The sequence below is a fragment of the Dermacentor variabilis genome, chromosome 4, assembly GCF_050947875.1.
Source record: "Dermacentor variabilis isolate Ectoservices chromosome 4, ASM5094787v1, whole genome shotgun sequence".
Taxonomy (NCBI): Eukaryota; Metazoa; Arthropoda; class Arachnida; order Ixodida; family Ixodidae; genus Dermacentor; species Dermacentor variabilis.
Window position 1 is genome coordinate 177,713,367 of NC_134571.1, and position 25,131 is coordinate 177,738,497.

At 48.1% G+C, this 25,131-nt stretch overlaps 1 protein-coding gene and 1 non-coding gene across 2 annotated transcripts in view; one reads left to right on the forward strand and one right to left on the reverse strand.

Moving 5' to 3' along the window:
- The first annotated feature begins 6,251 nt into the window (after window positions 1-6,251).
- LOC142578441 (uncharacterized) overlaps window positions 6,252-25,131 on the forward strand; it is a 73,695-nt gene continuing 54,815 nt past the window's right edge. Inside the window, exons 1-4 of the mRNA XM_075687826.1 lie at window positions 6,252-6,534; window positions 10,117-10,264; window positions 13,371-13,531; window positions 19,074-19,410. Of these exons, the coding sequence (XP_075543941.1) occupies window positions 6,339-6,534; window positions 10,117-10,264; window positions 13,371-13,531; window positions 19,074-19,410 (842 nt within the window). The 5' untranslated portion in view covers window positions 6,252-6,338. The remainder of the gene's footprint in view (window positions 6,535-10,116; window positions 10,265-13,370; window positions 13,532-19,073; window positions 19,411-25,131) is intronic.
- Window positions 21,535-21,617, reverse strand: TRNAL-UAA (transfer RNA leucine (anticodon UAA)). The gene has a single exon. It is a non-coding gene; the product is annotated as a tRNA-Leu (tRNA).

A 25,131-nucleotide genomic window follows, 5' to 3' on the forward strand; every position in this document is an offset into this window, starting at 1 on the left:
ACATTGCATTTGCAAAATTGAAGGCCGACATTCATATCTTGCCCAACAACAACTTCACAAAAATCGTCGTAGGTACTATGGCCCGCAGTATTTTGGCTGTGGACAGCCCTGAACGAAAACGAAAATTAAATTGTGTCTCAGTGACGCTGATCTCCCTACCATATTAGAAAAACGAAAAACGCGACCTGCCTCCCTGCTGTGCGGGCGCCAATGCTATGACAATTACGAGTTCTCTTCATTATGATCAATAAAGCCTTGTTTTTATTTGCTGCTATGCGGACAAACGTGATTATCCGAGCTGCGGTACCACCAAAAGATTGGAAAAAGAATAGAGCACGCTTCGCGTCGATTCTTGGCGTCACCATGAAGCCCGTGCCAGCGAAACCTGTTCGTCTGCACTCGCAATGGAGAGGGTTGAGGGATCAACGCCACTGGTCCACTATTTCATATTTCTTTCGCTACTGCCATACTGGGCGCCGCCCGCCGTGCCAAAGTACTGTAGGTCGTAGCGCCCAAAACGATTTTGTTTAAGAAATTTTTGTTGAGTTAATAATATGACTTTGAGTCCTCAATTCTTGGAATTGAAGTGCTTCCTCTATAAGTACTAATTAAGGAATTATTAAGGATATGGTTATGACTTATCTGCCATATTTTTCGCGCTACCGAGTTCATAGTAATCACAAAGACACATAACTTCATAGAGTATCGGGAAATATCCTTACAAAATTCACGTTTTTTTTTTGTAAAATTCTGTGCAGCTGACACAGGCACTGTACTTGTGACATGAAGTCAAACAACAACAACAGTTTTCTGAAACTTTCGAGGGTAGGAAGGAAAGCGTCAAACATAACGGCAGGTTTTGCAGCGGCTTCAGGGAGCGAGCGCCGTTGTTGAACGTCGCGGCGCCCGCGACTATATACAGCCTGTCGAGTCATACGCCGCCAAACTCTTCGGCCGCACAGAGTTTGAAGACGATGCAGAGAATCCCATTCGTGACTTTTGACGGCCGCACTTATGCAACGTCTCTCTCAACGAACGCTTCGCCGTAACCGCGAGCGCCGGGCGCGCTGGTTGCACGCCCTCTTTCTACTGCCCTTCTTCGTCTTCGCTGCGCGTTCTGAATGGAAGAGGAATCCAAGAGCCTCAACGCCTTACAACGCCTGACTGTATGTTTAGCGACGCCTGCTCCTAGCGTGAACACACGGCACGAGCGCACCCCACATGAAACGTTCCGCTAAGGCGAGTAGTTTAGCGACCATTTTGCGAATTAAATTTTTTAGCCCGTACATTCGTGCAATTATTTCGTGGGGTGTTGATAGAGCTGCAGCCGACAATTCTGCGGCTCAACGCGTCGGGCACATGAGCTCGGGCTGCTGGATACTGGAGCATTCTTTGCCATTTGCGCCCAGTCAAGCCGGGAGAATACGTCTTCAGGCGTATGACACCCCCCCCCCCCCCCCCACTGGCCCCTTGCACCCGGGGCCCACGGCCCCGGGTGCAAGGGGCCGTGGGTCCCCCCGTGGGTCCCCCCCCCCCTGTTGCTACGCCACTGCATATACCTTCCAAGCGCCAGGCGGGCCGGCTGAGCGCAGGCAGTGCAGGTTCCCTACGTTTTTTGGTGTTCCGATTGTCGCGCTCCCGTTTGACTGCAAGGAAATCATGCCTGGCTGCTGCGCCTTCGGATGCAGCAACCGAACTGAGTCTGGAAAGACTTTTTTCTAGATTCCGACCGGGAAAAATGACCGAGGGAGTCGTTCTGCGTAGTTACACAGAATCGGCCGGGAGAACTTCAAGCCTACAAAAAACACCCGCGTGTGCGACATATAAGTACACCTTGCTTGTGCTTTTCGGCACTGTTTTAGAATATATTTAAGCGAAGTGCACGTGGTGTTAGCGATGCTACGAAAATAGAGAAGTGGTTCTTGTGGGGTAGGAGGAAAGGGTAGCACTATTTTCTGCAACCCATGGTGGAGCACGGCTCTGCGCCAGTACGGTGGGGAGACGGGATTAAAAGAGAGAGAAGGTAGGAGGGAGAAAAGCAGAAGGTCGTCCTAGCAGCATCAGAGCAGCCCGGCAGGGAGGGCCCGGGAGTTCATTGCAGGGATCGTTCGCGTCTTGCACGCTTGACGCCGGTACACGTGTACGCGTTTGTTGCTCAACACACGCGGTTATTCCGTGCTCATTGCACACGAAGGCACACTTGTCGCGCGAGAATTCCGCGTCCTCACGTGCACCAGGTTCTCGCACGATTTCTCCGCGCACGTGAGCGCGCTCTCGCCTCGAGTCACTCGACCCATATGGCATTTGTTTTTCGCAGATTGTGACGATCGCAGTCAATAAAGACATGGTCAATACGAGGACCATGATACTTCCTTTTTTCCACTTATCCTTTGCTCAGTTATACATACGCATTTCGAGCTTGAAACCAATGGCCAGGTGATATTAACACATGCTTCAAATTTTGAGCTTGTAAGCCGAGCAGATGCAATCAACTGAAGTCAGCACACATATTATGTTTTACGTTGAAATGCTACGGTGCATACCCAAATAATGTTGTGCTTGATGCATAACAAGAAATACAAAACAACAGAACACCCAGTAGCTTTAGTTTCACTCCGTCACTATGAATGTTACATAAACCGCTCTAAAAGCACAAGAATTTTATACATCGCCTATGTAACTTAGAAAAAAAAGTGCTGCGTCACCTGCGGGCGTCCCTGCTTTTTTTTTACACGGGCAGCAAATCTTGGCAGTCTAGGAAAACCGTCATAAATAAGTTGAGAAAAGTAGCCGCTCATGAACGCACTAGACAGCCGCGTTCATAAATCGCAATGTAGCAAACTCTCGCTCATAATCAGTGTACAGAAGTACATATACGTTGCTGCAATCACGCAAATGGCTCATATTGGCCTTCCCCAAGACTTAGTGCGCAAAATTGTAATCGAAGTTGGTTTTTACGCCTGCTGTGCACAGATCGTGTTACGATCACGGCGCAAACACCGGTGCGCACACGGCAGTCGCAGCGTGTCGTGCATTTACGGCGGACGAAGTCGCCCGGCAGAATCGATAACGCGCGGTATCCGTTTACAAACTAAATGAAATGTATCCGATTTAGCTTGTGAAATTATACAGTGAACGTACGTTCCCGTGACACTGTCAGGTGTTAGTTTCGTCCTGATTGGAAACATTCAATAGAAGCCGACGGCGGCCCACGATGTTCATGCCCAAAAGCACAAGCTTGCCTCATTCCGGCTCGATGTGACGAAATGTTTCCTTAGTAGCTCGCTCCGCGGAAGGGGGGAAAAAACGCGTGCATAAGCTCCCGACAGCAGCACTAAGCTGCTGCCCACAATCGTAGCACAGTCCCAGCATGCAGTAAACACGATCGGCGTACAAAACAACCACCGGCTGCATTACTTCGCACAAAATAACATTTTATTTTCGTTCTTAGCAACCATTATCTCCGGGCACGAAGTATTTGTACTTCAGTAAATACTCAACACGACGTGTCACCGAATACCGAGCTCTTCCAACACGGCGGCCTTTCCGCGACGCAGTCGGCTTGGAAGGTATATGGCGGTGGCCGCTCAGTGTTGCCAGTCAAATCCCGACCTTTGCAGTACTCTGAAATGTATTCCAGTGACTCCAGATGGCGTTGTCCAGCAGCGCCACCTGGGTGGTATCTCGGGCGTGACCACGCGGGACCAGGGTAGCCACCCTAACCAGGGCGCCGACGGGAATGTGCAGGCGGCGTCGGTGATGAATCATCGTAAGAACAGTCAAGAAACGTGGCTAATTCGGAGCGCCAACTATTCGGACAAAATCAAAGGCGTGAGAAGAGACAAGACACGGCGCTGGGTCTTGTGACTTTGCTTTGGGCCTTTGATTTTGTCCTACAGCAGCTTCGAATTAGCCATGATTCCCTACCAAATCTCACATTTTTCGCTTCTGATCAATGAAGCTACAGATGCAATTAGCATTTCATGACCCCACACCCACTGAGCTGCGCTCTCATTAGAGCTGCAGAAATATCTGTCCCTTTATCACCTCAACCATAATTAAGCCCCCAGCAATCGAAAACGACATGGACTAGGGTGACGTTGAAAGAAACTATCTTTCTGTAGTATTATTAATTATTTTCTTGCTGTAGAACATAAATAAATGGAGTAACTAGGCGAGGCACTCTTACCTCAGTCTCTACACAGCAACCTATGTAAACGGAATACGTTTTCTTATATTCGAAAATAGATGTCTGCCTTTTATCGGCGAATGTTTTATCTCCAAGCTATTCCAGATTTACCACGGATAACATCGCGCGAGCCATAGGATCACAACTCTGCATTATGGCCGACGCTGCCTTTTTGTTTCAGTTTTGTCCCTACTGCACGTGTCAAATTCTTGGCCCGTCAACCTTGGTGGGTCATGCAGTTTCTCTAGAAACAAGCCTGCCACCCAAGTTACAGAGAAGGCTGGCTTGACGCACTCTCCTTTATGCGCAATTTGTGGGAAGCTCAGACTATAGCTAGGCCACTGTTTTCTCTTCTGTTCACAATCACTAAGCATCCGATACAAGATTTCTCACTTGACAATATTGACCGGTTCGGAGCTTGTTGCCCTCCGAGTTGCCGTTGATTATGTTAACAACCAACCCGCTAATCGGTGGGCGATATTCTTCGATTCGAAGGCGGCCTTACAATGTCTTCTGTCATCTCTTCGTCGCGGGTCCTGTGAGCAACGCGTGTCGAAGATGCGACAAATGCACCATCGCATGATCGCGAAAGGACACGACGTCGTGTTTCAGTGGCTGCCTGGCCATTGCGGTGTCTCCGGCAACGACCTCACTGACGAAGCTGCTAGGAAAGCACACAAAGGAGCAACCCTTGTTTGTGCACCTTTATCGCAGACTGACACAGCCCAACACTAAGCAATCTAGCGCACGCTATGACATTGGAGAAGTGGCACACACCTGAATTCACAAAACATCGATTGCATTCCCTCGATCCATCTATGTAACTGCGGTAGTTACCAGGGATTCCGCGTAATGAGGAAACAATGCTGTGCCGCTTACGCTTGGGCGTTGCATTCACCAATTCCTATACGTTTTTGACTGGAATGGCTGATAGCGCCCAGCGCAATGCCTGCGGTGTCGAGAAAACTATAGAACATCTATTGTGCTACTACCCATCTTTTGAAAATGAAAGACATGACCTCCGCACAGCTCTCAATCGGTTAGATAGAAAACCGTTCACCTTGAACAAGATCTTGGGACCATGGCCTCGCATATCGCAGCTACAAAAGGCCACAAAAGCGCTGCTGCGATATTTGAAAGCTACCGAATTGAGTCAGCGTCTGTGATCCGGACTGAGTGACCGAACGATGTACCCAGTAGACTTTCTCTTCTTCTTTTAATCTTTCCGTCCCCTTTTCCATTTCCCCAGTGTAGGGTAGCCAACCGGGCTCAGTCCTGTTTAACCCCTACCTTTCATTTATCATTTGCTCTCTCTCTCTCTCTCTGTTCACGATTTTTATACTGTACGAAAATGACCCATCAAAACGTCGCTTTGTCTTTGTGGACTTACTTACCCGTTCCCATTATTAAGGTGAAAGCCTTAAGTGTCCCACAGCCCCGATGCTCTGGAAAACGTGGCGTGCGGTACAGAAAGTCAGTTGAGCTCGCCTCTCGCGGACACGAGCTCGTGCCACTGCTTGCGCGTTCGTCGTCGTCTTCTTCGACAGCTGGCGATGCTGCCCCCCCGAAAAAAGGGCAAAGTTAACGAAGATAGAGTTAATTCAGGCACTCGAACCCACGACCTTTGTTGTTAATTAAGACAATGTTAATTAAGGCACGTTTAATTAAGGAAGTGTCAATTAATGTACTCGTACCCACGGTATATTGTGTTAATTAGGGCGAAGTAAATTAAGACGCGTTTAATTAAGGAAACGTCAATTAAGGCACTCGAACCCACGACTTTTGATGGGAGAAAACAAGTAATAACAAGTAACAACGCATTCGAGTGAGGATGCCAAGTAATTTATTGAATGTCTCTTGAGCGCGCAGGCTTTCTCCTTCCCCATCTTTGGCGTATGCTAAAGTGACTCAATTTTTCTATTATCAGGAGCATCGACCCTCGAACAGGGCGGCGGGGATGCGTGCTTCGCCAGTCAGGACGTTCTCATAGGCCCCGTGCGCTATTCATCATCGCTAACTTCAGACCACATTGCTTCCACGCAGCGGGTTTGTTCCAATTCTCGAGGACACGATGGTGATGATCATCATCATCCGTCATCGTTGGCACGCGCGGGGCTCGCAGAAGCAGTAGTGAAAGAAGCGCTGCACCATGTCGCTCCGGATGCTGACCGTTCTGCTGTTCGTGGCCGCGATTTCCTTCGCCCCTCTGTGCGCCGCCGGGTGGTACACCGCGAAAATTGTCGTCGCCGTGTTCTCCGCCGCCGGTTCCCTGTACTGCGGAGCGCGCGACCGTTGCGACTGCGTCCGGGAGGAGATCGCCGTACTTCGAAACGCAAGCCTCGCTCGTAAGTGCTCGCGCGTTCCCTGAGCTGTGGAACTTAACGCGCACTTGACAAACAGCTTATATAACTATGCGGAAGGAAGCATTTCCATTCCGCTTATTACAGCTTGGCGCAAAATTATATTTTTTCTTTTGTGCTGTTAGATATTACAGCGATTGAATAGCTTCCTTTACCTCTTTCAGCCGTTTTTTTTGTTGTTGTTGTTGTTCGGAGGTCCGTCATGGTCGGCGGTTCGACTGTGCAAGAAAAACGTTCTCTCACTCTCTCTCACTCACTCTCTCTCTCTCTCTCGTTCCTGGTGATGATGATGATGGTTCATGCTTCCTTTTTTTTTGGCACAAGGGCCAGGGTGGGCCAAAAGAAAATTCGAGCAGAAAGGTCGAGCGTCGCTCGATCTCTCGTTCGCACGTTCTGTATATTCGCTTTCGTTGACTATCAACGTGATGAAAAGCGTCAATGAGAAAATTGTAGAGCAACGTGAAAAACTCCCGATGCAGTTTTCTGTTTCTCGATACGTATGCTACATAATTGTGTTTTTTCAGAGCGTGAAAGAAGCCCGCGAATACACGCAAAGTGCCTCGAGCGGCAGCCACGCGGCAATTTTGCGTGTATTCGCGGGCTTTTTTCACGCCCGGAAAAAAAACACAAAGATGTAGCACGTATAGATAAACAGAAAGCTGCATCGGAAGTTCTTCACGTTGCTCTAGAGTTTCCTCATTGACACCTTTCATTTAATTACAATATTTGAGAAGTTGATTAATCAAGTAAGACTCATTACCTAATTAGGCGGAATGAAAAGAAATAATCTGAGTATCTCAATGTCCGTTGCCTACAAACTATTTACTAAGGTAATCGCAAATAGAATCAGGAACACCTTAGACTTCTGCCAAGCAAAGGACCAGGCAGGATTCCGTAAAGGCTACTCAACAATAGATCATATTCACACTATCAATCAGGTGATAGAGAAATGTGCGGAATATAACCAACCCTTATATATAGCTTTCATTGATTACGAGAAAGCATTTGATTCTGTCGAAACCTCAGCAGTCATGGAGGCATTACGGAATCAGGGTGTAGACGAGCCGTATGTAAGAATACTGAAAGATATCTATAGCGGCTCCACAGCCACCATAGTCCTCCATAAAGAAAGCAACAAAATCCCAATAAAGAAAGGCGTCAGGCAGGGAGATACGATCTCTCCAATGCTATTCACAGCATGTTTACAGGAGGTATTCAGAGACCTGGATTGGGAAGAAATGGGGATAAAAGTTAATGGAGAATACCTTAGTAACTTGCGATTCGCTGATGATATTGCTTTACTTAGTAACTCAGGGGACCAACTGCAATGCATGCTCACTGACCTGGAGAGGCAAAGCAGAAGAGTGGGTCTAAAAATTAATCTGCAGAAAACTAAAGTAATGTTTAACAGTCTCGGGAACAGCAATTTACAATAGGCAACGAGGCACTGGAAGTCGTAAGGGAATACATCTACTTAGGGCAGGTAGTGACTGCGGATCCGGATCATGAGACGGAAATAATCAGAAGAATAAGAATGGGCTGGGCTGCGTTTGGCAGGCATTCTCAGATCATGAACAGCAGGTTGCCATTATCCCTCAAGAGAAAAGTGTATAATAGCTGTGTCTTACCAGTACTCACCTACGGGGCAGAAACATGGAGGCTTACGAAAAGGGTTCTACTCAAATTGAGGACGACGCAACGAGCTATGGAAAGAAGAATGATAGGTGTAACGTTAAGGGATAAGAAAAGAGCAGATTGGGTGAGTGAACAAACGCGAGTTAATGACATCTTAGTTGAAATCAAGAAAAAGAAATGGGCATGGGCAGGACATGTAATGAGGAGGGAAGATAACCGATGGCCAGTAAGGGTTACGGACTGGATTCCAAGGGAAGGGAAGCGTAGCATGGGGCGGCAGAAAGTTAGGTGGGCGGATGAGATTAAGAAGTTTGCAGGGACGGCATGGCCACAATTAGTACATGACCGGGGCTGTTGGAGAAATATGGGAGAGGCCTTTGCCCTGCAGTGGGCGTAACCAGGCTGCTGCTGCTGCTGCTGCTGCTGCTGCTGCTGCTGCTGCTGCTGATGATGATGATGATGATGATGATCTCAATGTGACGGCAAAGAACATTACTTTGATTCTGTCCCCCTGCGTGGCAATTGCATATTTTTAAATCTTGGTGCATGATAGTTGGGACACCCTAAGTTGCTGTCAACGGTGTTTGAGTCGAAAACGTCAAAGTTGTCACTGGAGTCTGGCCGTTTCACGCATTTATAATCAGCCCTAGTATCTGCGGAACTGGTTGGTACAGTCTGAATCACACTTGCCTGGAGTGGTCAGTCGGCCGACTTGGCCACCATATTTCGCAAAAAAAAAAAAACAAAGAGCAACCAGGTGGATGTCGCAATCAGACTACGCATAGTCATGGCATAGCATGCTAAGCATATGTCGAGCCTAGCAGCTACCGCAAGGTAGCAGCAACTGCGGACTGCACCACTGTAGACAAGTGCGACTGAGACGTACGCGCAGAGTGCCGAGCCGAAACTTTATTTTTCGTTCCGTTTTTTGTTGCGGTTCAACGGAAACGGTTCAGTTCCGGTTCAACTCCGGAGCAAAAGAAAAAGAAAGATAACGGCGCAAACTGGCTCGAACCGGTTCAATTTCATTTGCATAACCGAACAATAATTTCAGGAACACACCACAAATTTATCTCGTACAAAAGCTCGGCTCTACTGATAAGACAGCTGCACCGAAATATTAGGCCTGTTGTTCGTTTTTCAAGCCTCACATAATTACATAAGAATTATGCAGATCCAACAGCAGTGCTAGAACCTATGTGAAGCGAAGCTTATATATATATATATATATATATATATATATATATATATATGCTAACTAAATATTCTAAGGGAGCCTGGATGACAAGTTTCATTGATATGTCCAGTCGACGGCCAAGTAACACTTTCTCACTGAACGGCCTGTTCTTAATTGGCGCTAACGAAGAGATCAATGCCTGCCCTTCACAGTCATCCTGTGGACAAGCAACAAGCGTACGTGGTGCACTGTCTGAGGTATTTTGCACGCATCACAGTCTGGCGAGTCCACGCGACAGGCGCGATGTAAATATCGCCGCGTTAACACTTATAGTCTGCCCCCTGACGCAATACGCTGAAAGCCATACTAACGGTGGTGCTACATTTAAACTCACAGGAAGGTGGTGTGTATATACATATGAGGTAGCGTATAGTTGAGCCACAAGTGTAGGCGATGCCATGTATGAAAATCTCAAGATGGCCAACCTGAACCGTAAACCGTTCTGTAAACCGAGCTTGCAAACAAGGCAGGACGAGGGAGGCAACCGTACGAGTGCTCGATCTCACAACTGCGAGTAACTGAGTTGGGTCCAATCGTGTCCCGCTTGTCGACCCTCTTTTGTTTTCGTGCTGCTCGATTTGTAGTTGCGGTATCGTTCTTCACTTTTCCCCTTTCCCGTTGTCCGTCTCACCGTGCAAAGGTAAACAACGGCACAGCTTCTCTGCCTCGCGCTTTCCTTCTCTCCTCCCCGGCAGAATGCGCGTGGGTCCAGGCGACAGTGCTGCGCGAGAAAGCGGCTGAGGCCCTGGTCGCGTCGGGGTTGTGGCAGTGGCTGAAACGCTGCGAGTGGTTCCCGGACATTTGGACACTGCTGGCTCTGGCCTTGAGCCTCTTCATCGCCAGGTGAGAGCCGCCTGCAGGTCGGCGAAATTGGCGGACGCCACTCAGAACCCGGCCGCTCTGGCAGATACGTGCTTAGGACTGACACCCAACCGCACTTAATTCGGGCTTGGGCTGACTCGCTGACCTTGCTCGGACTAAATGTGTTTTGTAATGCACAATCTATAACTATATCGCGTGTAGCAGACAGCACAACTCTTATACTTTAGCTGGGTTACTGGGAGAGGCGGACAACAGTTTGCGCGAGAAATTAAAACTTGTGCTCGACAAGTTAAGTAATTTTCGCTAATTGTGTACTAATTACTTTAGGATACGTACTGCAATTTATTATTTTCATCCGTTTAGCTCTCAAGGCCGATCGCTTGGAACGAATTCTGAGCATGGGACCGGTTTCGAGATACGCGCCGTCAAACTTGCGGCAAAAATTCGCTGTTCGACTTCTTTAAAGGAAACGCCATTTGATGCGTTGAGCACGAAAGTAACGGTAACGACAATGTATTTCGTCGCGCACTTTGGAACTGAATACCTCGAAACTGGTGTCATCCCACAATCGCAACTTGCCTCGCGAACTCGCCGGCTAGAATTCGTAAATCGCAATATGTGCCGCAAAATGATTAGTCGAAACTTACTTAGCGCAATTTCGTTAGTCCGTTACCCATTTTGATTTTTGCGTGTAGTTAATGTCCGCCTCCTCGAGTAATCTCAAGAAATAGAAGTGTGCATCTGCCACAGGAGATTTTTTAAGAATTCTGTATATCGTAAAGAGAGCCTAAGCCAAAGTTAAGCTAGTGAGTGAGTCTTAGCGTATATGGACGCGTGATATGCCGACGATCGACCGAACGCCGCTAAAACCACCACGAGGCGAAGTGAGCCACCGCACGCACGAAATACCGTACGGAACGTGGAGTGGCGCCTGATGTAATGATAAGCGTATCATCAAGGATTCCACCAAAACTGGACTGACATCGTATTCAGCCGTACTGGGAGCATATGTTGAGAGATTGGGGTGCCGACGGGGGGGGGGGGGGGGAGGGGGGGAGTGCGAAGGGAAGAAGTGGAAGCGGTTATTTTGCCTCCTTGAGGCAGTGTGCGCAAACTTGGAAGGCTGCCAAGGAAACACTATCGTCGTGTAAGCGAGAGCGAATTTGTATGCTTGTCAGAGAAGTGCGTCATCACAACTCTGGGCACGTAGCCGTCTGATGCGCACGGAGCGTCGGCAGTGTAGGCGATGCAAGCTGCCAAAATCTACAATTCACAAGCTAACGCTACGTATCAGACGATGTAAGCTTTAAAGGCTTACCGCTGTAAAGGTTCATCTACTGAGGGTCAGTCTGGTCAAGTTATCAGTGAGGCTTGCAGGTCTAAAAAAAATTAATTCGCTCCGACGTGCACTTAGATTGACATGCGATCAGATGGGCTCGGGTACACGCATAATTACAGGGACTCCACTCGGACCTGCTCATACTTACGCTAACCCCAACTCCTTTTAACATAACATAGATCCGCGCCCAGCAGCAAGAACCAAGACTCGATCACACTCATGCTGATGACCGCTTGGAATGACTCGACTTGCATAGGCTTAGATTCACACACACCCGAGCTCACGCGGAGTACCCAGACCACAGAGTTTCCCAGGGAGAAACTCTATGACCCAGGCGGCCCAGACCTATGCTAGGGTGGCTAGAACATAGAGTGGCTACAATATCTATCTAATATTTAGAATATAGATATATCTATACTTGGACTCGCCTGGCTTGCTCACACGCTCGCCCACGCCAACTTAGCTTGTTTCTCATTGACTGAGACTCGCGCTTTACTTTGGTGGAGATACGACTGAGCTCACCGAGCTACCGTAGGACCGACGCTTGGTGCAATGGACTCGTTATCAATCCACCACTGAATTAACCTTTTTGGGCTTTGCTTGTTTTTTGTGTCAAACCAACACTTAGAAATAGCGTCTCCCGCATGTGCTGGTTAATAGGCGCACATAAGCTTCCAAGACAAGCTTCAAATCATGCCGTCACTCTCGATCGACTCGCTATTTCTCTACTCGAGAGTAAACCCAGTTATGCCCAGGCGGAAAGCCGCGTTTCCTACCTCATTTGTGTCATTTTTTTTATAATTTTGGCGCTTTTTTATTCTAAGAAGCTATCGAATTAATCGCAGAAAGCCTTTATCGTCTTCTATTTAAAGGGGTATCTGTTCTGTAACTTCGTATTGCGCTGCGTTCAAACTATTGTTCTATGGTTCGCAAAACAAGTATTTGTAGTATCGACAACCTGGGGCGTTAGTATAGCGCTACGGATCGCAAGCGTTGCTGGTATGCTATGTCCGACCAATCAATATCAGCATCTGAAATTCCAATACGCATCTGCACGTTTAGGCAGGACACACGCACACGTGCAAATATGAAGGCCAGACAGCGCACACACGTAAAATAAAACACAGTCAGGAGCATCGCGACGCACGCAAAACCACGGCTTTCAAACGCCTATACTTCGCACTTGCCACGGAGACCCGTTGCTTCCTAAACGGATATGCCAGAAGTAACTGATCGAGAAAGGAAGGCCACAACTACGGCACTTATCGGCCGCGTCCTAGCATTTGTATCTGGGTCAGACGTAAAATTAGCGAGCCTCATAACGAATACACACGCATTTATGTTCTGTCTGTTGCGCTCTTCACATTATACGGGGTGTTTCAGAGAACACTTTCAAAGATCTTTAAAAGTTGCCCGTGGCAGGCGTCAAAATTCTAGTTCATGAGCTGGTCTACTCGAAGCGGCGGACAATACTTGCGCAAAAAATTGAGATGCAAAATCGACTAATTAATAGAAAGATCACTAATTAAGCTTTTAACTAATTACATTATGCCCCCATATTGCAATTTATAAATTCTAGCCGTGGCGTTCGCAAGGCGGATCCACATGGAACGAATTCTCAGGACGACACCATTCTAGATATAAATTCCCGAACTTTACGGAGAAATGCATTGGCGTTGCACTTAATTGGTTAACGAAACGTCGTTTCATGCACTGAAACACACAAAACCACAGAACGTTGTCAGGTGTGGCGAACCACTGTTGCTTTCCCTGCTGCCTCGCAAGCAGGCGGCGCTGCAGTGGGCGCAAGCGTAAAGACGACGCCAAGGTTGCCAGGCCGCTGTCCCGGCGCTGCGTGACGACTTCCTGCAAGCACCCGGGCGCGGATGGAGACCGCGTCTGCCACGGAAGCTCGCAGGGAACTGAACGGAAACAACACACCTTCGCGCGTAAGCTCTCGCTTTGGTATACAGTGTAATTACCAAATCTGCGTGTAGGTCAGGAGCAAACGATGCTTTCCTTTTGCTCTTCATTCCTGTAAACGATTGTATATTGTCATGGGGTGACGCTACATATACGGAGGATATTGTTTACCAGGCAAGGCGCAGAACACTGCAGCAACGGTAGGGCTAGCGCGCGCACACCGCATAGCCGCACCGTCGGCGTCGTCCAATCACCGACCACAGGATCAACCCCCGTGACGTCACCCGTCGGCAGCAGAAGCACCGTCCCGGTGCAGTTAGGCTCTCGGGTCGAGGGTGGCACGGTTCAATGCGCGAGGCATGGACTATGTCACTCGTGGTTGTGGCAGACGGTGACTTTGGGTTTAGCGGAGCGATCTGGTAGGTCACGTCAGTGATTGCGTATGACGCGGTACGGGCCGATCCGCCCAAATCGCCCCGGTTTGCCGGAATAGCGGACACGCTAGAAAGTCTCTAATTTGTGGCTAAATTGTAACGTTTCTGAGTAATTTAGAGGTGTTGCTTGTAATTTCTGAACCCTGTGTTGCATTTTTTTCCCCACTATTTCCATGCGTTATACATTATACTGTTCGTACTATTGGCAGCGAGGAGTTACGGAGTCGCCATCTATCGGAAGCGCCTCATGGCGTAGTACGAGGGATCACGCGGCGCGCTCCTCATAAGTTTTGCTGTCAGCGCTCACTGAAAACACCACGCGGGAACTCTCCCGGACATTTCTGTAAGTACTTTCGAAACGAGAGAAATTTTTTACTGTCTAAATAATAATCTTGGGCAAACGGAAAGAACACAATTGTTTACAGGCGCTATCTCTTTACCGAATACGTACAGTACGTGAACGCCACTGAGCGCGGTAGCCGCGATGGGGTCTCCCGAACCGGCTTCTTGCGTGAAAGGTAGGTAAACGCTGAGAGCAAACTATGTGAAATATGTTCTTATAGTGTTTGTATAACTAAATGGAGCGTAATAGAACGAAGCCTCAATGCAGCGATCGCACGGGTTCGCAGCGGCCGACTGCACGTCTGCATGCATGTCCGCGCACAATGTTTTGTTTTCGCCGCGTGCGCGTTTTCGCACCGTGCCATGAGTTTAGGCCGCAGATTATGAGCATTTGACTGTATACAAGCAACCATTGTTACGTGGGCACTATCAGAGCTGTTCAAAAATAGTTTCATCGTAGAGATTTCGACGCCTACGGGGACTGGGATGTGCCTTCGCGACGATTCAATCTTTTTTTTTTCTTCTAAATTCTTGGACGCTTCAATATTATTTCTCGAGTTGCGTCGCACTGTATGTTTATCGTTGCTCTCAACGTGCAATTTCCCGCTGCTTCTTTTTGTGTAATCCAGTGCATGAATTTATAACGCAAACATGACCATATGCCATGCTTTTCTTTATGTTCTTCTTACCGCTCCCTTTCCACTCCAGTGAACTTGCAAGTATCTGTAGCATCGACAAGTTCATAGACCAAACCGTCATGACATTAGTCGGGCAGCGGACTCGGGCCGGCGTCTCGGTGCGCGTTTTCCGAACATCGCAGACCCGGCGCCGTAGCAGAAATCTTCCTCGCTACTGTGCTTTCTTAAATAAAATAGATATTGCTCCTTACTATACAAACTGGATGAAGTCTTTTTTTTTGTTTCAACATGTCTACTAGAGAGTGACAGCATCGGGCAGCATGGTGTCAGCCTGTCTTGACATAAAACAAAGTTCTGGCTCATTGAGGAAATTTCGCAAAGGTGCTCAGGGAAAACCTGGAAAACTCGGGGAATTTGGAAATGTCAACTTGGTACAGCCTGTTTTCAAGAGTGATGTATAACCAAGACAATGTTCAACCCTTCTGCACTATTTTCACTCTCTGCAGCGGAAATTTTCCTACGTGAAAGACGATTGCTTTGCTTTAAAGGCGCGGAACCATTTACGCACAATGCTTCAATATTGGCGGCGAGGAGCTAAGGTGTCGCCATATGTCGGAAGCGCCTCCCGTGCGTAGTATGAGGGATCACGCGGCGCGCTCCTCATAGGTTTCGCTTACGGCGCTCAATAAAAACACCACGCGGCAACCCTCCTGGACATTTATGTAGGTACTCTCAAAACGAGGGAAATTTTTGACTGTCAATATAGCAATCTTAGGCAAACTGAAAGTACAGAATCATTTACAGACGCTATCTCTTACCGAATACGTACAGTGAACGCCACTGCGCGCGGTCGCCGCAATGGGCTCTCCCGAACCGGCTTCTTGCGTGAAAGGTAGCCAGACGCTGAGAGTAAACTATGTGAAATGTGTTCTTATAGTGGGCTATCTGTATAACCAAATGGGGCATAGCAGAATGAAGCCTCAATGCAGTGATCGCACTGGTTCGCAGCGACCGACTGCGCGTCTGCATGCATGTCCGCGCACAATGTTTTACTTTCGCTGTGAGCGCGTTTTCGCGCCGTGCCGTGAGCTTTAGGCCGCAGCATATGAGCATTTGATAGTACACTAGCAACCATTGCTGCGTGGACGCTATCAGAACTGTTCAAATATAATTCCGTTATAGAGACTTCGACGCCTAGCTACGGCGACTGTGGTGTGTCGTCACGACGATCGAAGGTGTTTTTTTTTTGTCTTCTAAATTCTTGGACATTTCAATATTATTTCTCAAGCTGCGTCGCATTGCATGTTTATCGGTCTTCTCAGCGTGCGATTTCCCTCTGCTTCTTTTTCGCAATCCAGTGCATTAATTCATAACACAAATATGACCATATCCCGTGCCTTTTTTAATGTGCGTCTTACCGCTCCCTTTCCGTTCCAGTTAACTTGCCACTATCTATCATCAAGTTTATAGACAAAACCGTCATGGCAGCCGGGCAGCGGGCGCGGGCGAGAGTCTCAGTGCACGTTTTCTGCTATTGGCCTCGAGCTCCACCACTGGAAAAGCTGGCGCCACCGTCGCCGTGACGTGCTAGGAGGGATCACGTGGACATAGCGGCCGCGTCGGCTGCTTCGGGAGCGCCGAAGCGATCTGAAACAAAGCCACCTTTGTCTGAAAACGAGTTTGAATTCCCTCGTACGCTGCGGGCCTCATTTAGTGGCGCAATTTTCCCGCTTCGAGTGTCTCCTTTACAACGCTTGAAAGCACTACAATAGGTAGTGGCTGCCTTTGAAGGCGGGCAACATGGTAGGCTACTGCTCGGTGCCGCAGGGCCGGACGCACGTAACGGAGTCCGGTTTCAGCCTTATTCACACGTAGCCGCAGGACAAGCAGCTGCGTGAAGCTTGGCTCGCGAAACATGAAACCGGCAAACAGTCATCGGCAACAACTCGGGTATGCAGCAAGCACAGACGCGAGGAAGATTTCTGCTACGGCGCCCGGTCTGCGATGTTCTGAAAACGCGCACTGAGACGCTCGCCCGAGTCTGCTGCACGACTAATGTTATCACGGTTTGGTCTATCAACTTGTCGATGCTATAGATACTGGTAAGTTCAGTGGACTGGAAAGGCAGCGGTAAGAAGCACATTTAAAAAAAGCATGGCATATGGTCATGTTTGTGTTATGAATTAATGCACTGGATTACAACAAAGCAGCAGCGGGAAATTGCACGCTGAGAACACCGATAAACATATAGTGCGACGCAACTCGAAAAATAATATTGAAAAGTGAAAGAATTTAGAAGAAAAAAAAGATTGAATCGTCGCGACGGCACATCATAGTCCCTGTAGGCGTCGAAGTCTCTACAATGAAGTTATTTTTTAACAGCTCTGATAGCTCCCACGCAACAATGGTTGCTTGTATACTGTCAAATGCTCATATTCTGCGGCCTAAAGCTCATGGCACGGTGCGAGAACGCGCGCGCGGAGAAAGCGAAACAGTGCGCGGACAAGCATGCAGACGCGCAGTCGGTCGCTGCGAATCTGCGCGATCGCTGCATTGAGGCTTCTTTCTATTACGCTTCATTTAGTTATACAAACACTATAAGAACATATTTCACATAGTTTGCTCTCAGCGTTTACCTACCTTTCACGCAAGAAGCCGGTTCGGGAGACTCCATCGCGGCGACCGCGCGCAGTGGCGTTCACTGTACGTATTCGGTAAAGAGATAGCGTCTGTAAACGATTCTGTGCTTTCAGTTTGCCCAAGATTATTATTTAGACAGTAAACAACTTCTCTCGTTTCGAAAGTACTTACAGAAATGTCCGGGAGAGCTCGCGCGTGGTGTTTTCAGTGAGCGCTGACAGCAAAACCCATGAGGAGCGCGCCGCGTGATCCCTCATACTACGCCAGCGAGGCGCTTCCGATAGATGGCGACTCCGTAACTCCTCGCCGCCAATACTCACCGAACATCGCGCAACTAGTCCCGGCGCCATAGAAGGAATGTTCCTCGCGTCTGTGCTTGCTGCATACCCGAGTTGTAGCCGATGACTGTATGCCGGTTTTATGTTTCGCGAGCCAAGCTTCACGCAGCTTCTTGTCCTGCGGCTACGTATGAATAAGGTTGACACCGGGCTCCGTTGCGTACGTCCGGCACTGCGGCACCGAGCAGTAGCCTACCATGTTGCGCGCCTTCAAAGGCAGCCACTACCTATTGTAATGCTTTCAATCGTTGTAAAGGAGACACTCGAAGCGGGGAAATCTCGCCACTAAATGAGGACCGCAGCGTACAAAGGAATTTAAACTCTCGTTTTCAGCTTGCTTCGGCGCTCCCGAAGCAGCCGACGCGGCCGCTATGTCCACGTGATCCCTCATGCCGACGGTGGCGCCAGCTTTTCCAGTGGTGGAGCTCGAGGACAATAGTTTCCCTTAGAGGCGCAGCCAAAGAAGCGCACGCGTGACCAAGGAAGGGGGTGGGACATCTTGCGGTGTCCTCGGTGAACTGAACCAGGCAGCTTGTTTACATATAGTGAAAATGAGGCGATTATTGGCGATGTATAGGGCTGAAGTATACGTGAGTTAATTGTGGCCTTTGTAATGAATTACGTGCGCAAATGCTCCGGTGCGTTAAAGGCGTGGTTTGCGAATGGTACATAATTTAGCACACTGCCCATGTGGGAACTGTATAATGACAACCAAGAATACATTTACGGAAAATAGGTAGAACATTCTGTCAAATTCGTCACTGAAGTTAAATACGTGTGAATCAAATGCTGTAAGCCTTTGAGAAAAATATCCTTAGCGAGTGCTCGAAAGCGTACATGGCGATTATAGGTCGTGTTTCCGAATGTCCCGAGAGAACTATATATACGTCACACCAGCTTACATTTGGTGGAGATCTGGGATGTGTTAACTGCAACGTGTAGCCAAACTGCAACGCTTAACCTACAACACAGGGGGGGGGGGGGGCACTCGACGACGCGCCGCAATGACACAATTAGAGCGCGCACAGTTTCAACCAAGTGTGGTGCTGGCTTATAGCGTGGAACTCAGTGTTTGAGCCTATAGATACACGGCTATATTACTTTCGTTTTCGTCAACGCAATGCCGGTGTTTGCGCGGTCCGTACATTCGCGCGCCTCTGCTGGCGCGCCTTTCAGCTGCCTCGTCGATGAGCGACGCCGTCACCGCGGTCGGCAATCTGGCCCCGCGCTGCGTGCCCTTCGGCTACCTGCCCGCGGCGCCGTCCAGCGCGGCCTCCAGGCAGCCCCCGCACGCCACCGCCCCTCCGCGGCGAACGGCAGGCGCTCGCCGGCTGAGCGGCTCCTCGTCGCACTCGTGGCCGCCGCCGTCCAGGAGGAGGAGCGGGCCCGAGCCGCGGGCGGCGCCCTGGGGCCAGCCGCACCTGGCGCCGGCCTCCAAGTGGGTCTTCGGGGAGCTGCTGCAAGAGTGCCGGCACGGGGCGTCCGTCACCTTCGACGTCGTCCTCAAGGAAATGTGAGAGCGGGCCTGCATCCTGTTTGTACCTAGCCGCTGTGCGCGCGCTTCCATTTTCACCTGCGCGGTCAGCGTTCGCGTCTTATTGCGAGCTGCATTCGTGACATTCCCGGACCAGTTTTGTTTCCGGCTATCTAACTCTCTCGGTATTCTAGTAAAAATGTGGGCCATTCCGCGCAGTCTAAAAATGTGGGCCGGTCGCCGAGGTAGGGCAGTCTAAAATGTAGGTCGTTTTCGTGGATATATTGTGCCACTGGATATGTGACGGCGGTTATCTGCCGCTCGGAATGCGGACACTTCTCGGCGGCGCCGCCAGAAGGCGCAGCGCGTCCAGAGTGAAACGCGATAGAGGAGCTCGGCTGCAGTACACGCCTCATGCGTGACGGATTTCGGCCACTCGCATGCTTGGATAATCATATCGTCGATGGGTTCTGATCAAATTTGGTATTTTTTGTAGCTTCAGCTTGTTCGTAACGTGTAGACCTTCCGGAAACATGACTGCACCGACAACACCGGTAATATCTTGAGACGTTTTTGCCAAACAATTGGTTAGACACGTTTTAGTGTTACGTTGGTGGCCTTACCTAAGCCTTTATTTTTTAAATGCGTTAGCATTCTTGGCGCACCTCACGCCCTTTCCGGGGGCTATCTATCTATCTATCTATCTATCTATCTATCTATCTATCTATCTATCTATCTATCTATCTATCTATCTATCTATCTATCTATCTATCTATCTATCTATCTATGTTTGTACCTACGTTTTCCCGCCACCTGGCTCACAGAGTAGTTCATGGTCGAACCGCTAGTGCATCCGGTTGCTGTGCTGACATAACAGGGTTCGAAACCAACCTTCGGAAACATGGGTCACTGAGTATGTGATAATGTGTACGTTCGTGCATCTCTTCAACGAAACTCTTTCACACCGATATATGGATCACTGCACATGCGGGTCTGGGTTGGTGCTGCTGTCCGAAGGAAGTCTTTGGCGCCGACTTGGAGAACTGGGTATGGGATACTCGGTTCGTGCTGGTCTTCAACGAGCCTTTTTGGTCTCAACTTGGGCAACTAGTTGTGTGTCGACACCCACAACGACGAAAAAGAAAAATCCCTTAAATTTGTCCGACGCTGAGCGGGATCGAACCCCACGTCACTATAGGGTTCCACTGATATATGACAGCGTGAGAGACGAAACACAGAGAAAAGAAAACCACAGAAATACAGCGAGCAGCACGAAGCCTCAGGGCGCTGGCTGCCCGCTTGCTGGGGGACGTAAGCAGGACGCCGCCTTCAGCGGCGCATGCATTTTTGAGCTCACTTCAATCTCCCAGTTTCGCGCGCTCCGATAGCCGACATTCGTCGAGCCACAGTTATGCAGCTAATCACATTTTTTCGAGATGCAAGACTTCGTATGGCGTGTACGGAGAGCTTGCTCCAATTTCTCAATTACGACGAGCCGGCTGAAGCTAAATGTTTGAAAAAGAATTAACGGATTTTTTTGTTAATTAGCGACTAATTATACCCCGCGTCACCCGGGGTCACCACCACTGACGGCATGTCTCCGGAGGCGACGTCCTTTTCTTTCACGTCTTATCTTCGCGTTCATGGGCTAATACAGTGTTAAGATGAAAGTAAACCAATAAGCCCAGTTGTCCATTACGTTACACTTCTATTTCAAATCTGCCATTCTTAAACATAAGGTCTTCGTAGAAACACTCCGTATGTCCGGTGTTCAATAAGTCGTAAAAAATGCATGGCGCAAGTAGATAAATTACAAAGATTTAATTTGACGTTTCAGCTGAAGTTCGGACTTTATCCAGAGGCTTGACCCCGGCTGCAATGTCGAAATTAATGATTGTTTCTTTCGTGCGCCTGCACGTAGAACGACACACACACACACACACACACACACACACTTCGCAATGAGTGAGCGTCGTCCATTGTCTCGTCATGCCTTTGCACAATGTTCACCCATTACACACGAAGGGTCTGCCTGTAAGGTGCTTTCATTATGCTGGCGTCACACTCCGCCATATGACTTCTTGAAATCCCAATAGCATCATGACAGTGCAGTGCTTCGAAACTCTGCTTTCGCAACTGCAAAAATAAAATAATCAGTAAACTTGTCAGGAGTGGGGTTCGAACCCACGCCCTCTTTCGAAGACCAGAGCTTAAATCTGGCGCCTTAGACCACTCGGCCATCCTTCCTTTTTTTTTCTTTATTGCCTGCTTGGCATATAAGACAATTCTATATAGTGCAATGTCACATATAAAAGTGCTGTCACATCACTTTCAGCACGTGAGGGGTTAAAAACGCAGTCGCTTCATCATAGATATTTTCCCTAAGAGGGAGTACCACTCAGGCTTTTCCGTTTGAACTGTGTACACTTCTCTCAAGTATTCTACACTCTCAATAAAATACTCTCGTGCCGGTCGCGAATTCAAGTCCTCGTTGCGCACGGCCATCCGCGTCCTCCACACGCTGTGGAGTACTAGTGCCATGAACATGTCGTAGGGCACACCCCCTGCGTTCTTGACAGGCAAAAAAACGGATGCCATACGGTGTAATGGGCAAGTCTTTCTTCAAGGTCCTCTGAAGGATGTCCCAGAGAAAGACTGCATCACTACAGTCCAGAAATGTGTGTTCAACTGTCTCCGGCTTTTTGCAGATGATGCATCTACAGACCAGGCAACAAAAATGTCTTTTTCTCGCAGCCAAGGTTTTGTAGGGAGCGTTCCACTGTGTAGCTTGAAAAAGAACGTTTTGATTGATGGTCGCACAGGCATCTTTTTAACTCTAGCTAAAACATCGTCCCCTGGACCTTTTGGGTACAGTGATCGGTATACAGGCAATGACAACGTGGTTTCTACAAGATCTTTGTATAATTTCTTACGCGTCACCTCAGAGAGATATTCCATCGTAAAGCGTACTTTTAGGATTTCAAAAGCGCCTATGATTTCACGCATATAACCCCTTGGCCTTCTTTGTTCGACATTGACCGTTGAAGCAATAAATTCTGGCAAATAATTTGACAATCGCACATGTAACATTGTCCTCAAGAAGCAATCGATTTGATCGCGTAAGAAAAGAAACCTAGCCACGATCTGCCGCAAGAATAGGTGGACTAGGCCAAGCCCCCACTGCGCACAGATGGAAACAAATTTGTGCGACTGGTTCTTTCTCACGTAGAACTCCAAGCAAATACTGCCATCACTCTGTGTAGCTTTTGAAGTGCATTACGTGTATAGATAACACTTGAAGAACATACCACACTCGCGAAACAAAAAAATATGTTGCACACAGTTGAGCGCGTAAACATTGAAAATTCTCGACCACCCCATTTTTGGGTCTTCTCGCGTAGTTGCTCCGTTTCATTCTTCCAATATTCTGTTATGTCCCGGTATCGTTGGAGCGGTACACCTAGATACTTATCAGGCATCACCGTCCATGTGACATTTTCGAACAATGAGGGTGTAATTCGCCAATTTCCATGCCAGATACCGAGGCATTTATTCCAGTTAATTCTACTACCGGTGCACTCACAGAATGTCTTGACATGATTTATTGCCACTCAGACACTTTCTTGATCATTACAGAACACCGCGATATCATCTGCATAACTAAGCACTTTGACTTCCGTGTGATCAAGCGGAAACCACGAATTCGTTCATTCTGAAGCACTTTTTGACAAAGAGGTTCTAAACAGAGAGCAAAAAGTAGTGCTGACGCAGGACATCCTTGCTTTACGCTTGATAATACCTGAATGCTTTCGCTGAGATGTTTGTTAACCACAATTCTCGTAGTGCATCCAGTGTACGCCATTCGAACCTATTCCAAAACTACAGATCCTAGTTTTACGTAGTCGAGAATGCAAAAAAGGATCTCGTGAATCACGCGGTCAAAAGCCTTCTCGAGATCGATTTGTAGCATCGCTACCCTACTCTCAAAATCTTCACAACATTCTAAAATATTCCTTGCAATGTGAATATTCCTCGTTTAGATCTGCCTTTGATGCCGCATGTCTGATGAGGCCCTACGATTTCTTTAATAACAGTTTGAAGTCGCCTGGCCAACACACCCACAAAAAGTGTATAATCAACATTGGCTAAGGTTATCGGCCGATATGATCCGATAAACTGCTGTTTTGTGGGATCTTCTGTTTTGGGAATGAACACAATGTGTGATCTGCGGAAGGACGTTGGTAATTCTTTCTTTTCGTATGCCTCATGCAAAACATCACATAAGGCTTCTGCCACAGGGCTTTTAAGTTTCTTATAGAATGCTGCGCTTAGGCCATCCGGACCAGGTGTCTTTCCAGAGGTCACTTTTTCAATCGATTTTTCAATTTCTTTGACGGTGATAGGTGCCTCTAAGTTTGCTTTTACATCGTCGTCGAGTTGCAGCATAAGTGATAGGAATTTATTCTTGAAAGTGTTACTGCCCTGTTTCATGCTCCCTAATAATTCGCGATAATGTTCCACAAACGCTTGTTCATTTATTGCTTTATCGCTTGTGACGGCATTTTGATATTCTATCACCTTGATTTCGTTTTTAGTCGCGTAGCTCCCCTCGTCGGCCAGCTCACGTTTCGTGGGCGTCTCGCCACACCAAAGCCTTTGGGCGCGTGCGCGCGCCACAGCTCCCTTATATCTATCCACGTCTGTAGTCTCCAACTTTCTTTTCACATCTTTAATTTCTTTACTGCGCATGCCCGGTTGCACGCTTTCTTGACAGAGTAAAAAAAAATCTAACTGGCACTGCAACTGCTTTTCTTCCTTCACTTGGCGGTGTTTTATACAAGATACTCTTTCAATCGCTTTCATTTTTACTTTTTCTTTAAAACACCCCCATGTATGAATTAAACTGCCCGTGTTACACTAGAATACTTCATCTAATTCAGTTTTAACGTTCTCTACAAACGTGTCATCATCGAGTAGCTTGTCGTTCAATTTTCATAGGTCTTAGCTAAACCTCTGCCTTTCTTTCTTATTGATGGCGAACATGACTAAGCTATGGTCACTGAAAGAAACTTGCTTCACTCTATAATCTCGGCACAAGGGAAATAACGCAGTAGACACGTAGGCTCTGTCAAGCCTCGCCTGACTGCTAAGCTGGTAATGTGTGAACTGCGTGCTCTGAGACAGCACACATCCTACGTCATGCAACTCTCGCTCGCGAACCATTGAATTAAAAATAAGGCACTACATTCACGCACCGGCGCTTTGATTGCCCTACCTTCGGGAATGCAAACGCAGTTGAAATCTCCGAGAAGAATAATTGTCTTATCACACGACAGGTGTACTTCAAGGTTTTCGAAGAAGATTTTGCGCTCTTGCTCCCTATTTGGTGCATATACACAGACAATCCGCCAATTCGCGCCAGAAAAAGAAAAATCTCACACAATTAATCATCCCAAATCATCAATATGTAAACACTCTACTACAATACCAATGCTGTTCTTCATAAAAAGCAAGCAGCCACCAGATGTACCATGAGAATGACTGACACATACATTATATCGGGAGCGGAAAGGCGAAAGCAGGCCGTCTGTCTGCTCTTGGGACTCGACTTTCGTTTCCTGCATGGCGGCAATATCAACGTCATTCTCAAGCAACAAACGACGCAACTGATACTGTCGCCTCCCAGACCCAAGTCCTCTAATAATGAGCTTTGCTACGCATAAGGCTGTTTCTAAATTAAAGGACATGTTATCGCTGTGA